This window comes from Colletotrichum scovillei (assembly GCF_011075155.1).
Source record: "Colletotrichum scovillei strain TJNH1 chromosome Unknown Contig00006, whole genome shotgun sequence".
Lineage (NCBI taxonomy): Eukaryota > Fungi > Ascomycota > Sordariomycetes > Glomerellales > Glomerellaceae > Colletotrichum > Colletotrichum scovillei.
The window spans coordinates 2,139,776-2,153,298 of NW_023336264.1; the positions used below are offsets into that span (position 1 = coordinate 2,139,776).

Sequence of the window (13,523 nt, forward strand, 5' to 3'; positions counted from 1 at the left end):
TACCGACGAGTCTCGCAACCCGAAAACATTACCTGAGCCAGAACTCACTTGTAGTATCAAAAGGCCTTGCAACGCCGCAAAAATGTGTAGCAGACAGGGCGATGGACCATTTACAATACACACGTCATTGCTGTTCAATCCAAGGAAAAAGACCTTTGACAAGAATATCTCGATTGTCATCGATCCAACGAACGGCGCCATTGCAGATGTGTATGACCGGCAGCGATCCAAACATGTCGAGTTGAAAAGTCATGATATAGACTTGCGAGGGAAGGTTGTGATGCCAGGATTTGTCGACGCGCACACACACGTGTTTCTTCATCCATACGAGTGAGCCCAATCATTGTGGCACAAGGCCCTTAATTCATCTAACCTTGGCTAGTGAGGCTTCATCGACGGTCCAGATGCGCGACGAAAGTGTCGTCGAGAGAATCGTTCGTGCTACAAATCATCTCCGTGTTGCCCTTCTGTCCGGTTACACGACATACAGAGATTTGGGCACCGAAGGGCTGCGCTCATACGACGCAAACCTGAGAGACTGTGTCAACCGAGGTCTGGTACCCGGCCCGCGACTCTTCGTGGCCACCGAGTGTCTCGCCAGCACTGGGTCCTACGAGGTTCGTCACGAGAACTCGTGGGCGAAGTTACCGCGCATTTCGGACCCCTGCGACGGTCCGGTAGGCGTGACACAGGCTGTCCGGCGTCGTGCGGCCGACGGGGCGGACATCATCAAGTTCTACGCGGACTATCGGCGCAAGGTGATGCGATTTCCGAATGCAAAGGAACCGATCCCGTTTCTTCCCTCGGAGCCCAACCCGACTGTGGTGATGTTTAATCAAGAGGAGATGGACGCAATCGTTAAGGAAGCCAAGCTAGGCGGGCTACCCGTGGCGTGCCACGCAGGCTCAGCCAAGGGGGCACTTATGGCCATCAAGGCCGGCGTCGACACCGTTGAGCACTGCCAAGAGGCCACCGATGAGGTCTTTCGAGAAATGGCGCGCCGTGGTACCATCTTCGTCCCGACGCTCGGGATCATGAAGACTTCGCCTGATTTCAGCAGCATCGCGAAGAAGACCAAAAGGGCACACGATCTCGGCGTGCGTCTTGCTGCCGGGGGCGATACCGGAACATTTCCTCACGGGGAAGGTGCTTTTGAAATGGAACTCATGATCCAGGCCGGGGTTCCCGTCGTGGATGTGCTGGAAGCATGTGTGATGGGAGGCTGGGAAAGCTGCGGTAAGGAGAGGAGCGGTTTCTACTTTGGTTCCATCGAGAAAGGCTACCGAGCCGATATCATTGCCTTGGACGCGGACCCGAGAGAAGACGAGGGGGCATTGAGGAAAGTCAACTTTGTCATGAAGGACGGCAAGGTCTGGAAGAAGGACGGGCGAGCAGTCGGCTTCTTCGATGAGCAGACAATTGATTCGAACCCAAGCACCGATGAGGAGTCGGATTGGACTTTTGTTTGACATGGCGTCATATGAGCTTCATTGAATTCGATTAGTCAATCGCTTGCCCGCTCCAACTGGCCGTGACGAGCAGCAAGGTTACATTGCGCTGGCCGGATCATCACCAACAGGCTACGGATACGAGCTTGAATGCGACCAGACAGTCGCAATCAAAGGAATTCCGACCTTCGGCACTTGATATATCGGGAAGGCCGGCTCTACGGACAATAAACGGGCATCGCGTTAATTGATATCGAGATAGGTACTGGAGACGATCATCACTGGCTGATACGCCTGTTTTCCGTCGCATTTTACAGTCGGATCTGCCTCCGCACACAATCGGCCGAGATTATACCTGGTAAAGCAAGCCAAGGACGGCAAAGGAGGGGTTGTTGGAACCGCTTCCTCCACATGCTCCAACGATCACTACCGCGTCTCCGCACGGCTCGCGCGGGCTAAGCCGGCGAAGCTTAATCCCCAACCAGCCTCTTCTCAGGATCCGTCGTACTTCGAGGCTGCAGAAAATGGCTTTGCATATTGTGGACCAAGCTTTCCTCAGCAACCGGGCATCGGACGATCGTTTCGTATGCGAAGCTAATCACACCTGTTCTTCCGGATATGCCCATATCATGCTTCCAGTGCCGCTACTGCATGTTCCCGGCAATGGAGGAGAGGGGAAAGGGACGAACGATGGGCAATACTACGCACACCTCAACTATCCGCATCATCTGCGCATGAACAGCGCTAGAGCACCTAGAAGGATATTGGTCTCCGGATGACTCTCAGGGTTCGCGCAGCTGCAAATGTCCGAGGCTGTGACTTTGACGATTATAACATGTACGGACGGCACCCGGGTGGTCTCTTAGTCCCGTCCCTTCACCCTTCTCTCCCCCATTTGACAGCCGCCACCCGGGTAACCTGTCAAACATGAGGCCGTCTCTATTCACCATCGCCTCGCTAGGCCTCGGGCTATGCTCCGCCGCCTCCGTGGCGAGCAGCCTCGGCGCCGGACTTCGTTCGTCTCTCGCCCTCGCTCCCGTAGTAAGAGTCCTGGACGAAAAGAGAGACCAGCTCCAGGACATCGTGACATGGGATGAGCGCTCGCTTTTCGTCCGCGGCGAGCGGGTTATGATCTTCTCGGGCGAGATTCACCCCTTCCGCCTGCCCGTCCCGTCGCTGTACCTCGACGTCTTCCAAAAGGTGAAAGCCCTGGGCCTCAACACGGTCTCCTTCTACGTTGACTGGGCGCTGCTCGAGGGCAAGGCCGGTGACTTTACCGCCGAGGGCGTGTTTGATCTCCAGCCCTTTTTCGACGCTGCGACCAAGGCGGGCATCTACCTCATTGCGAGGCCCGGTCCGTATATCAACGCAGAGGCCTCTGGTGGTGGGTTTCCGGGTTGGTTGGCGAGGTTGAAGGCGAAGCTGAGGACTTCGGACCCCGAGTTTCTTTCTGCAACGGACAAGTAAGTCCCTTTCAAATTTGGAGGAGTTCGTTGGTAAAATCAGTGACTGATGTTGGTAATCAGCTACATGGCAAATATTTGCGGCATCATCGCCAAGGCCCAAATCACCAACGGTGGCCCAGTCATTCTCTTCCAGCCGGAGAACGAGTACACCAACTTTGTAGACGGCAGTAGTGCCGATGGGCCATACTTCCAGTATGTCATCGACCAGGCTCGCAAAGCTGGGATTGTCGTTCCCCTCATCAGCAACGACGCCAAAGCAGCGGGCCACAATGCGCCGGGAACGGGCGTAGGCGCCGTGGACATTTATGTAAGTCACTCTGAAGCTGTCGTAGAGACTCAAGACTAATACGTTCTAAAGGGCTTTGATGCGTACCCGCTTGGATTCAACTGTGTGCGTAGGATCCTGAAACCCATCCTCAAAAGTCCAGTAAATGGAACTGACCGCCGAGGTGTGTAGGCAAACCCGAATACGTGGCCGGATAACGCTCTACCAACCACCTACCACGCACTACACTTGCAAACAAGTCCAAGCACGCCATTCACGATTCCAGAGGTATGCCTGCAACAAGAAATAGAGAGACGTACGCTTACTCGTTGCAGTTCCAAGGAGGTTCCTTTGACCCCTACGGCGGACCTGGGTTCGAAAAGTGTGCGGCGTTGGTTAATCACGAGTTTGAGCGCGTATTTTACAAGAACAACTTTGGAGCTGGTGTCACTATATATAACATCTGTATGGTAAGTTACTGCGAGGGAGGGGGAATGAGAGACCGAGGCTGACGAAAACCTAGATATTCGGCGGCACCAATTGGGGTAACTTGGGGCATCCGGGAGGATACACGTCGTACGATTACGGCTCCGTGAGTATAAAGCCGATTAATTTGTTTTTGTTACACTCACTGACGCTTTTCAAGGCAATCACGGAAGAGAGGACTGTCTCAAGGGAAAAGTACTCTGAGCTAAAGCTCGAGGCACAGTTCCTAAAAGTTTCGCCCGCATACCTGACTGCAGCGCCTGGCAACTTGACCGTCGGTGTATACAGCGCAACTCCAGACATCACGGTCACACCTCTGCTAGGGAACGGAAACGGCTCGTTTTTCGTTGTCCGGCACAGCAACTACAACAGTCTTGCAACGACCGATTACACGCTTCGTCTGCCCACGTCGCAAGGAACCATCACGATCCCGCAGTCCCGCGATCTGCTGCAGCTTACCCGTCGTGACTCGAAGATCGTTGTCACGGATTACCCGGTTGGAAACACGACTCTGTTGTATTCGACAGCGGAGATCTTTACCTGGAAACAGTACAAGAATCAGACAGTTCTCGTCGTTTACAGTGGACCTGGCGAGACGCACGAGATTGCGGTCAAATCGCCCGCGACGCCTTTCCTCGTTGAGGGTACCAGCGTTGATCACAATTATGTGAACAACACCCTGCTTCTGGCATGGGAAACATCAAGCACTCGACGGGTAGTGAAGGTCGACAACCTGGTTATATACATTTTGGGTAAGTACACCAGCTACTTTGCACCACCTTGCGACTAACAGAAGGAAGACCGCAACTCGGCATACAATTATTGGGTCCCAGACAAACCCAGCGGAAGCCAACCGGCGTATGGCACGTCCATTATGAATCCAGACTCTCTCATCGTCAATGGTGGGTACTTGGTAAGATCGATCTCGATACAGGATGGCACTCTTAGAGTCCAGGCGGACTTCAACCGTACCACAGAGATAGAGATCATTGGCGTCGACCCGGAAGTCACAAAGCTGGAAGTCAACGGCAAGCAACTGGACCACACGACGAATAACCTAACCAACTGGATCGCGAACCCGTCCCTCGCAGGTGCCGCACCCACCGTACCGGATCTCAAGTCACTCAACTGGACCTTCATCGACTCTCTCCCCGAGATTCGCGCAGGCTACGACGACTCCGCATGGCCTCTCGCCGACCACAAAACCACGAACAACACAATCGCCAACCTCACAACCCCCGTCTCCCTCTTCGCCTCAGACTACGGCTTCCACACCGGCACGCTCGTCTTCCGGGGCTACTTCACCTCAACTGGCACAGAAGACAAGCTTGACATCACAACCCAGGGCGGCTCCGCCTTTGCGAGTTCTGTCTGGCTCAACGACACCTTTATCGGCTCCTTCGCCAACGGACCTGACGCCGCGGGCGATAACACCTCCAACTATACCCTGGCCAACCTCACCGCGGGCGCAACGTACGTTCTGACCGTCCTCGTCGACACCACTGGCCTCGAGGAGAACTTTGTCATCCCCGCGGACGTGATGAAAACCCCGCGCGGGATCATGGACTACAGCATCACGTCCCCCTCGGGCGCCCAAACGAACGTCACGACGTGGAAGATTACGGGGAACCTCGGCGGCGAGGACTACGCCGACAGGGCCCGCGGCCCGTTGAACGAGGGCGGGCTCTTTATCGAGCGCCAGGGCTATCACCTCCCCTCTCCACCCGAATCGGCGCTCAACACACAACGCTCGCCATTCGAAGGGACAGACGCGCCCGGCGTGGCCTTTTACGCCGCGAAACTGGATCTGCAGATCCCCGCTACGGACCTCGATGTGCCCCTCGCCTTCGTCTTTGACGACATCGCAGCATCCAACGGAACGGGGGCGTACCGCGCCATTCTGTACGTTAACGGGTTCCAATACGGGCGGTACGTGAGCAATATCGGTCCGCAGACCAGGTTCCCCGTGCCCGAGGGCATCCTCCGGTACCAGGGGACCAACTACATTGGTCTGGCCCTCTGGGCACTCGGCAACGGTGGAGCTCGCGTGCAGAACTTCCGACTTGATGCCGGCGAGGTGGTGACGACTGGTCGCGAAGAGGTCAATGTTGTTGAGGCGCCGGCTTGGAGTCAGCGAGCGGGCGCATATTAGAACTATTTCATGGGCACTTTTCTTTCTTGTACATTCGTAGTACATATAGTCCGGTGGTTTCAATAATCAAGGTATTTGCAGAGTCAAGCTTCTATTCTTACTATGTTCGTGAGAATGGGTAGGCGTTCTCGGTAGGAACTGTGTTTCTGTCTATTCGATACAAGACAAAGCAAATATGCTCTCGGACATCTGGCGGCCTAAAGGTCATCAACGAGAGGACTAGGTCCCTGCGGCATCCCAATCTTGTCCTCAAACATCATCCTCAGCGCCTCCACCCTACCGCGATCCGACATGAATCGGAGATACTCGGCAGAGTTGGTTGTATCCATGTCAAGGATCCCAGGGTAGCCGCCAGGCGCCGGGATATCTTTCCGGGCACTCCACTGAGAAGAATTGCGCTGGAACCCATCATCGAGGAGGAAGTTGGCAAACAGCTTCGAGGCCTCGGGGTGCGGCGCGTCTTTGAAGATGGCGACAGACCTCGGCCAGCTGACAAAGAGCCCCTCCGTCGGGAAGGAGGCGTTGAGGCTGCCCGAGGATCGGAGACCGATGCTGGCGGTGAAGGTCACGGACTGCGTGCTGTTGGGCTGGCGCAGTACGGCCAGGGGCGATCCCGTACCGCGCACCCAGCGGGGCTCGTTGGCGAGGAGGCCGTCGAACCACTCGGGACCATACTGGTGCATGCTAGAAGAAGATGTGAGCACTCTGCCTCTCGAAGAACAGGACCTTCTGAGAGTATCTTACACGAGGTCAAAGATGTACGCAATGGCATCGTCGTCACTGGGGTGCGTCAGGACAATCTTGCCCTTATACTCAGGCTTCAAGAAATCCGGCCACTCTCGCGGCGGGTTCGCAAGCTTCTGCGTGTTCCAGACAGTCGACCACGCATTCATCGCAAAGCCGTAGTACGCCGCGCGCACATGACGAAACGGCGCCAGCACCTTGAGGTAGTTATTCGGAGCATAATGTAGGAGCGATCCCTGCTGCTCCCAACGGGGGTAGTCCTGCAGGGCCTGGAGGATAATGGTGTCCACCTCGAGCGGCCTGCCCGAGGCGAGCTGTCTGTCGACGTTGACGCTGTGGTACTTGGAGCGGTTGACCGTGATGTTGAGCGTCATGCCTGGGAACCGGGTCTCGAAGGCGCGCTTGAGGCCGTCTTGCTGGGTGACTTCGTCGCCGCCGTGCCAGCATGTTACGATGCCGCCTTCGGCTAGGGCGGCTTGGTAGATTTCGTCGATGGTGCGGTTTTCGTTGACTTGTGGGGTGTTGAAGCCGAGAGAGATGTCAGCCGCGGAGACTTGCTGGGCCAGGAGAGCACACAGCAAAGGGAGTGAAAGACGCATCTTGAAATGGAGGGGTGATTGATGTGAGAAAGGTTGATGAGATGGTGCATTGTGACTTGATGTTCGTCCGATGTCAGTAAACTTATACTCACGAGACAATGATCAATATCAGTAGACATGATGGACTAAAGGCCGAGTACTTGGCGAACGCGTAATAGTCGAACTTAGCACACGAAGGCTATGGCTTGGCGAAAACGAAGTTAGTGAAGCTGCTTTTCGTCCTTGGATCTCATCAGGCCATTGACAAGGTTGACGTTGGCTATGATCCTCTACGTTTCCATGATCGGCTAGAGGCTACTCAACTACTCGGATAAAGTTGCTGACACTAATAACGGTTTTAAGCTTATGGCCGGAAATCGACTGTAGCCCAAACAACTACGCCTGTAGTAGATCATCCGATAAATTAAGCTTAATCACTAGACTACCTACGTCTGGCCCCTTACAACTGTAACGGCGCGCGGGTCTTGACTCAGGTTGGGAGCAGTTGCATAGAACCCGAAAACGGTATCAAGTCGCCGTAAATCAGAGTTCACAAGCCCCCTTAAGCACTGCCTCGATTGACATAGCTATCGGGCGTCTCTATCACGCCTAGTCTACCGTCGACCAATGAGAGGGTCTTTTCCTTCTCAAACAGGCTAATTCCCCAAGGGCGATGCTCGCTACATCCTTACATTGTGAGGCGGCTTACTGAGCAAGTCGTTACAACAAGGTGTGGTAACGGCTAAGATATCTACCGGGCGTTGAATCTCTCGGTCGGCTCGGCCGAATGCATAGCACCTCTCTCACGGAGACCGATTCCAACATCGGACTTATAATATGTACAGTCATAGTGAAGCAAAACAGTCGTAATGTGTTGATTGTGCTTGAGGTAGACGGAAGGCTTGGCAGCCAACACCCCAGCCATCTCATGGCAGCTCGGCTACATGGTAACTGTCGAAACACGCTACGACTCCCAAGCTTCTCGTCCGGTATTTCAGATCGTGTCTCAATCAGCCTGGCTAGACTGTTACTGTACCAATCTGTCCCACGCATATGTGCTGAGCGGAGAATACTCAACGCACGTTTCCGGTGTTTCCTATCATCGCTATAAAGTTAGACGAACGAAAATGCTGAACAGCAATAGTTTGTAGACATCTTTTTGCGTCACAAGGTGAAGGTTTAGAAAGGATAAGTAAGAAACCTCAATGAGCAACCCCACGCCGGGAGCTGTGGCGGCATATCTGCCATTTGGGATGGCATTGCTCAAGGGCAGAACGTGTCGATCCCGGAAACAAGCGGAGTAGGGCGGCAATGCAAGATTAAGGGCGTCGGATGCTCGAAAGTGATAAAAGAAGGGCGAGCCTGTATTTCAAGGTAGAGTATCGGGATCGAGGAATGCACAGGGTTGAGGATCTAGAGTTAACACTTCGTTCGTCAACCGTCAGTAACGCGCGCGACTTCCGTGACTTCTTTCGGGCAACTTGCTCATTTTTCATCGCAACATAGCCGCTGCCTACGACTTTCTTGCTCTGGCCTACTCTTTGTTGGTCGCGGCGTGTTTAACAGATAATTGATGATAGCTACAACCAGGACGAATGCTTGAAGAGGTGCGGCAATTAGAAACATGTCGCCTAGGCTACGGCGTAAATATATCTCTACGTCTATGAGAGCAATGTTTTCTTATCTTCCATATCATCAAAACTACTTTCTTACGTTCATTCGTGGCATACCTATTAGGTAGTCAGATGAGATCAAGAGATTCATAGCAGAAGAAAACGTACCGAGCTAGGCACCCGACGCATTCTCCATACGTATTCGGGTTCCGAATATTCCGCTGCAGTTGGTGTGTGATGCAAGGAAAGAGTTCGATTTCTCCTGAGGTTAGGCCCAAAGTCGGGGCAATTGATCTTGGCAACAAACTATTCGAGAGGTAAGAGTTGCAGTTACGGACATGGCCAAACTTTCGACAAATTCAACAAGCATAATGTAGCTGGTAACGGGGCAACAGTGGATGCCATGACGTACGCCTCCGCCAGCATATGAGTAGGGTCTATGGTCCTTTGGCCCCTGGGTCCGGAGCCGGTGATCACGGCCCCCGATCCCAGTTGCATGTGTTAGTCAATGTGGCTTCGTAAGATAGTAACACCGACTTTTGATATATCGTGAGCGCATCTCATGTACAACTTTTTCCTAATACGGCGTATTGACGCGGTTTATTGGTGGAAATGGTTTTCTTAACCGTGATTGCTACTATCTACGGCCTCAATACTGGATGCCGGTATCTTGAAGGGAAACTCTTGAGAGGAAGGCTGGAATTACCATCGAATGCTTTTCGATGATCGCACTCATTGTTGAGTATGTCCTTCTTTGATATAAAGAGTAATCATACACCCCAACTAGATAGTGTATGGAATGATACAACCAGCGGCGTCTTCTTACATGAGCCTTTCGAACATTCTCCTCATCAGACTTATCTCGAGATGCATTTATCAGCCAAGGCTGTGGCCATTGTATTGGTCACGCTGCATTTCGGAGCAGTTCATGGCCAGCAGCCTAAGCCTATGATTCTCGCAGATACCAACCGTGACGGTATCGTCGATGACAGCGACGCCACGGACAGAGCATTCTGGACCCCTTCTCGCGGCGCCATCTTCCTGCCCAACGTCGGCGACTCTCTCAAACGCTGTCCTAATCAGGATCTTCAGGGTAATCCTCTCAGTAATCACGAGCTAGCATCTTGTCACGATGCTTCTGGCCACCTACTCCTTGAGCCAAGCCTGGTTGCTCCCCTGAAGACGATCCCATTGGAAGTTTCAAACGACACTATTGCCCACATCTACGCCACGCCTGATGCCGCATCTGAAAGGGTTCGTCTCTTTTACCTGAACGACTCGTCGGCCAATCCCGCCGAGACTGCCTCTTGGAGCTTTGTGGATGCTGAATTTACGTTCAATGCAAGCCATGTCCAAGCGGGTATCACTCTCGGGATTGACGGGCGTGAGTTTGTGAAGGATTTGACAAAATGGGACGGCAAAGTGAGGGTGCACTTCGATGTTCACGCTAATGGCACTGTCATATCTGACGCCGTTGAGCTCAAGGTGGCTCCAGTTCTGACCCATCACCATCTCCAACGTGTCAGCGCCTTTGTCAGTACTGCGGCAAACGAGTCTGATCCTGTACAGCTCGGTTTTCTCAGCCGACTTGACGAGGCGCGGAAGGCGGCAGGGATACAGGAGCCATTGTATCTGTTCAATCAGAGTGACGATATTTGGGCACAGGATTTTGTTGAACCAGCGTATGCTAGCATGCCTGGACCTAACGGCCAACCGATCTCGCTCAGAATTATGTTGAGGTCGGCACAGTCAGTTCGTACTGCTGGAAGACAGGTCTTTGAGCAGCTTCGCGGGAAAAGTGTTGGTGGTTTCCAGCCTGAGGGGGGACGCGGCGGCTATGGCGCCCGAGAAATCAACGCATACGGCAACCTCGAAACGATCCCACCTTACACGTCCAAGAGTGGAGTCAAATATCCTGCCGGCCGGATCATCCATGGCAAGCATTATGACAAGATGCCAGCGGAAGCCACGATTGCCTTCTTGGAAGGCCAAGAGCTTCAGACCCCCCTTTTCCTTGAGTCTGGATGGCTACTCATCGGTCATGTTGATGAGTTCGTCCAGTTTCTACCTTCCAACGAGACGGGCCTTGGCTTCACGATTGGTATCGCTGACACCATGACCGCCCTCGACTTGCTCAGAAACACCTCAGCAGCGGGGCATGGCGGTGTGCGGGCGATTTCCTTCAATGGGTCTGTTGAGGGCTCCTTTTCTATCACGAAAGAGGAGCTGGCCATGACAGTCGATGAGCTTCTTGCAAACGAGACATTTCACGAGGTCAACGCTTATGCGCAGAGACATATTGATGCTAATCTGGGAATCCTGCTCGCTGAAATACCTATTCTTCGAGATCATGTGATTCGCATCCCCTCGCTCTTCAAGGCTCCCAAGGTGTCTTCGCTCTCCTCATTGACTGAAACGGTAGCAAAGGGCGAGTATTTGCTAGTGAGCTTCAGCCCGGCGGCTATCAATGGCGTCGTGTTGGGCAACTACTACGTGAGTCCCAAGACTTGGGGTCCCGTGGTTGAGGGACGAGACATCTTGGAGGTTGCCATCCGGGAGGCATATGCAAAGGCTGGTATGGAGGTCGGGTTTGTGGACGATTTCATGTCGCATCACCACACCTTTGGCGAGGTCCATTGTGGAAGCAACACTTTCAGGGAGACGGACGTAGCGTGGTGGGAGTAGGGATAACACTCTCGTGGTGTGTGGGAATTAGAGAAGAGGATGGGGAGGTCCTGAGAGTCATCATTCTGAGAGCAATCTAGTGGAGAGAACTATAGCATGTCATGATGTGCTCTGCAGTAATCATATTCCTTCGTTCTCGTCTCGTTCCCTACCTACTATTCTGCGTGCAGCAGTGATGGATAAGGGTGACTACACGCGGGAATATGAGGCACGGGAAGCTAGGTTAGCCTGAATGCCACTACTAGGCTATATTTAAGTTTAAACAGGGTTACACAGGCAAAACAAGGTCAAGCTGTAGCAGTGAGCGTGCTCTGCTATCTGCAAATTTCGTGAACAGTTGCAGGCTGCTCTTACACGTTACAACGACAACCATTGTATCTCAGTGAATTAGAGCATTAGTCTACCAGCGTAGCCAGAGGTAACGTACTGCTACCATCATACAGCTTCAGCGATAACAGCATCCCTGCTATTCGCGGAAGAGAGATCCTCTCATACTCCATGTCCCAGATGCTGCTTTCCCTAGCCAGCAAGATAGATTCTAGCACACTCGCAATCTCCCGACTATCCCACATGCCTTCTTTCCTTCGCATGGCATACAGCAGCGAAATGGCCCTTTGCTGCAGGTCCAGCTCACCAGAGAACCCGGCAATGAGGCTCATTCGCGGGATCACATCCGCACCCAGGGTAAAGACTGGATACTGCATCGGCTCGGCCTCGGCGTATATGAGCGATTCAGCATCTTCTAAAAGATCCTGAAAATATTGTCGATCCAGAGGTTGTGAGCTCGGAGTCTCCAAGCATTTGATGATGACCGACCAGTCCTTTTGCATGACTGACATTAGCCGTGCCTCCCATAACTGCTGTCTGGTTGTTGATGAGCTTGACTTGAGATGCTCAGTATAAGTTGCAAGCCGACTACTAAAGATATCAAAGAGATGGCGAGCTGTAAGCCATTCCCCGAGCCGCCGGTCGTCATCTCTTAGTGGTGACATGCTCTCTGGCAAATTCAAGAATGAGGTCCAAGATATCGGATTCATCGGAATTCTACCTCGAACATTGTATCGTAAAGCCTTCCCGAAAGCTTGGTCTACAAGGTGGAGATCGTATCGAGCCTCGGTGGCGGAGGAGTAAGGCTTGGAAGCATCTTCGTTGCTATTGCTCCGAAAGAAGTAAGACAGGTCAGGAATGACTTCCCCTTCTTCCAGTAAGTAGGCAGCATCGCAGCCCAAGCAGGTGAACATGTCAGCAAGATCGCATAACTGATCATAATAGTCCTTGACAGTCTCAGCCAGACATCTGTGGTGCACCGAAAGAGGTAATCCTGCCTGAGCATCCGTTGCCGCTTTCGACAGGGCAACCATGATGCTGGAGCCGGATCTAAGATGTTGCATAGCTTTGTCGTAACGTCCCTGCATGATTTCAAAGCAGATGAATATCAAACAAGAAACGAGCGATGTCCTGAGAGTGGTAGGCGAAAGTCTTTCCATATCCTGAGTCGTGAACTTCATGGCCTTGGAGAATTGTTGAACTGCTAGCAGATCGTATGTTTGCGCGCCCGCAGCCTGATCTTCTTCTTTGTAGTCACCTATGAAGCCTCGATGTGCACACCCCAAGGCTATCAGGGCGTGTTTAACTGAGTCGGAATAGTATCCCAATGGGATGATGTAATTGTGCCATAGCTTCTCCAGGAAGGAGATAGCTCCGAAGCCCGCAACTGTGCATGTGCGTACATGATGGAACATGGCCCTTTCAATTGGTGTTCCTGAGATGTCCCAGTTGACTGGCGGCGGGATCGCTGATGGTTGCCGACGCAACCTGAGCTGAAGACATCTGCGTCTTCGACAAGCTGCCTTTCCATTGACACAGCATCTCCATGATGTCAATCACTGCAGGAGTGGAGAGTGTAGCGGAATAAGCTTACTTGCTACATGACAGCTTACTTAGATCATCAGTCACATAGTGAGGATGAGATGAGAACATACTGTGGCTGATGCTTTGAGGTGGCTTCAGGGTTGACCTCCCCTGTCGTTCCCGACACCTCCAACATCCTCCGTGGTGAGCGACTCAGGCTCGCGGTGCGATGCGG

At 53.0% G+C, this 13,523-nt stretch overlaps 5 protein-coding genes across 5 annotated transcripts; 3 read left to right on the top strand and 2 right to left on the bottom strand.

Moving 5' to 3' along the window:
* Positions 1-82: 82 nt before the first annotated feature.
* HER10_EVM0004491 (amidohydrolase) lies at positions 83-1,469 on the top strand (the record flags this gene model as incomplete). Its single annotated transcript, XM_035474133.1, has 2 exons — positions 83-330; positions 383-1,469. The coding sequence occupies 2 exons, from the start codon at positions 83-85 to the stop codon at positions 1,467-1,469; spliced, it is 1,335 nt and encodes a 444-aa protein (XP_035332507.1).
* A 906-nt stretch (positions 1,470-2,375) lies between these two features.
* On the top strand, positions 2,376-5,817 carry HER10_EVM0010050 (glycosyl hydrolase family 35; the record flags this gene model as incomplete). Its single annotated transcript, XM_035479520.1, has 8 exons — positions 2,376-2,911; positions 2,975-3,221; positions 3,273-3,305; positions 3,372-3,467; positions 3,515-3,649; positions 3,703-3,771; positions 3,826-4,417; positions 4,466-5,817. 8 exons carry the CDS (start codon positions 2,376-2,378, stop codon positions 5,815-5,817), a joined length of 3,060 nt encoding a protein of 1,019 aa, XP_035333191.1.
* Positions 5,818-6,014: 197 nt separating this feature from the next.
* HER10_EVM0005530 (ABC transporter) lies at positions 6,015-7,373 on the bottom strand (the record flags this gene model as incomplete). Its single annotated transcript, XM_035475143.1, has 2 exons — positions 6,562-7,373; positions 6,015-6,501 (listed from the first exon to the last, which is right to left on the bottom strand). The coding sequence occupies exons 1-2, from the start codon at positions 7,158-7,160 to the stop codon at positions 6,015-6,017; spliced, it is 1,086 nt and encodes a 361-aa protein (XP_035332642.1). The 5' UTR covers positions 7,161-7,373.
* Positions 7,374-9,619: 2,246 nt separating this feature from the next.
* On the top strand, positions 9,620-11,437 carry HER10_EVM0005913 (arginine deiminase type-3; the record flags this gene model as incomplete). The annotated part of the gene is made up of 1 exon (XM_035475515.1): positions 9,620-11,437. One exon carries the CDS (start codon positions 9,620-9,622, stop codon positions 11,435-11,437), a length of 1,818 nt encoding a protein of 605 aa, XP_035332698.1.
* A 395-nt stretch (positions 11,438-11,832) lies between these two features.
* Positions 11,833-13,179, bottom strand: HER10_EVM0010095 (C6 zinc finger protein; the record flags this gene model as incomplete). Its single annotated transcript, XM_035479565.1, has 1 exon — positions 11,833-13,179. The coding sequence occupies one exon, from the start codon at positions 13,177-13,179 to the stop codon at positions 11,833-11,835; it is 1,347 nt and encodes a 448-aa protein (XP_035333197.1).
* Positions 13,180-13,523: the final 344 nt, after the last annotated feature.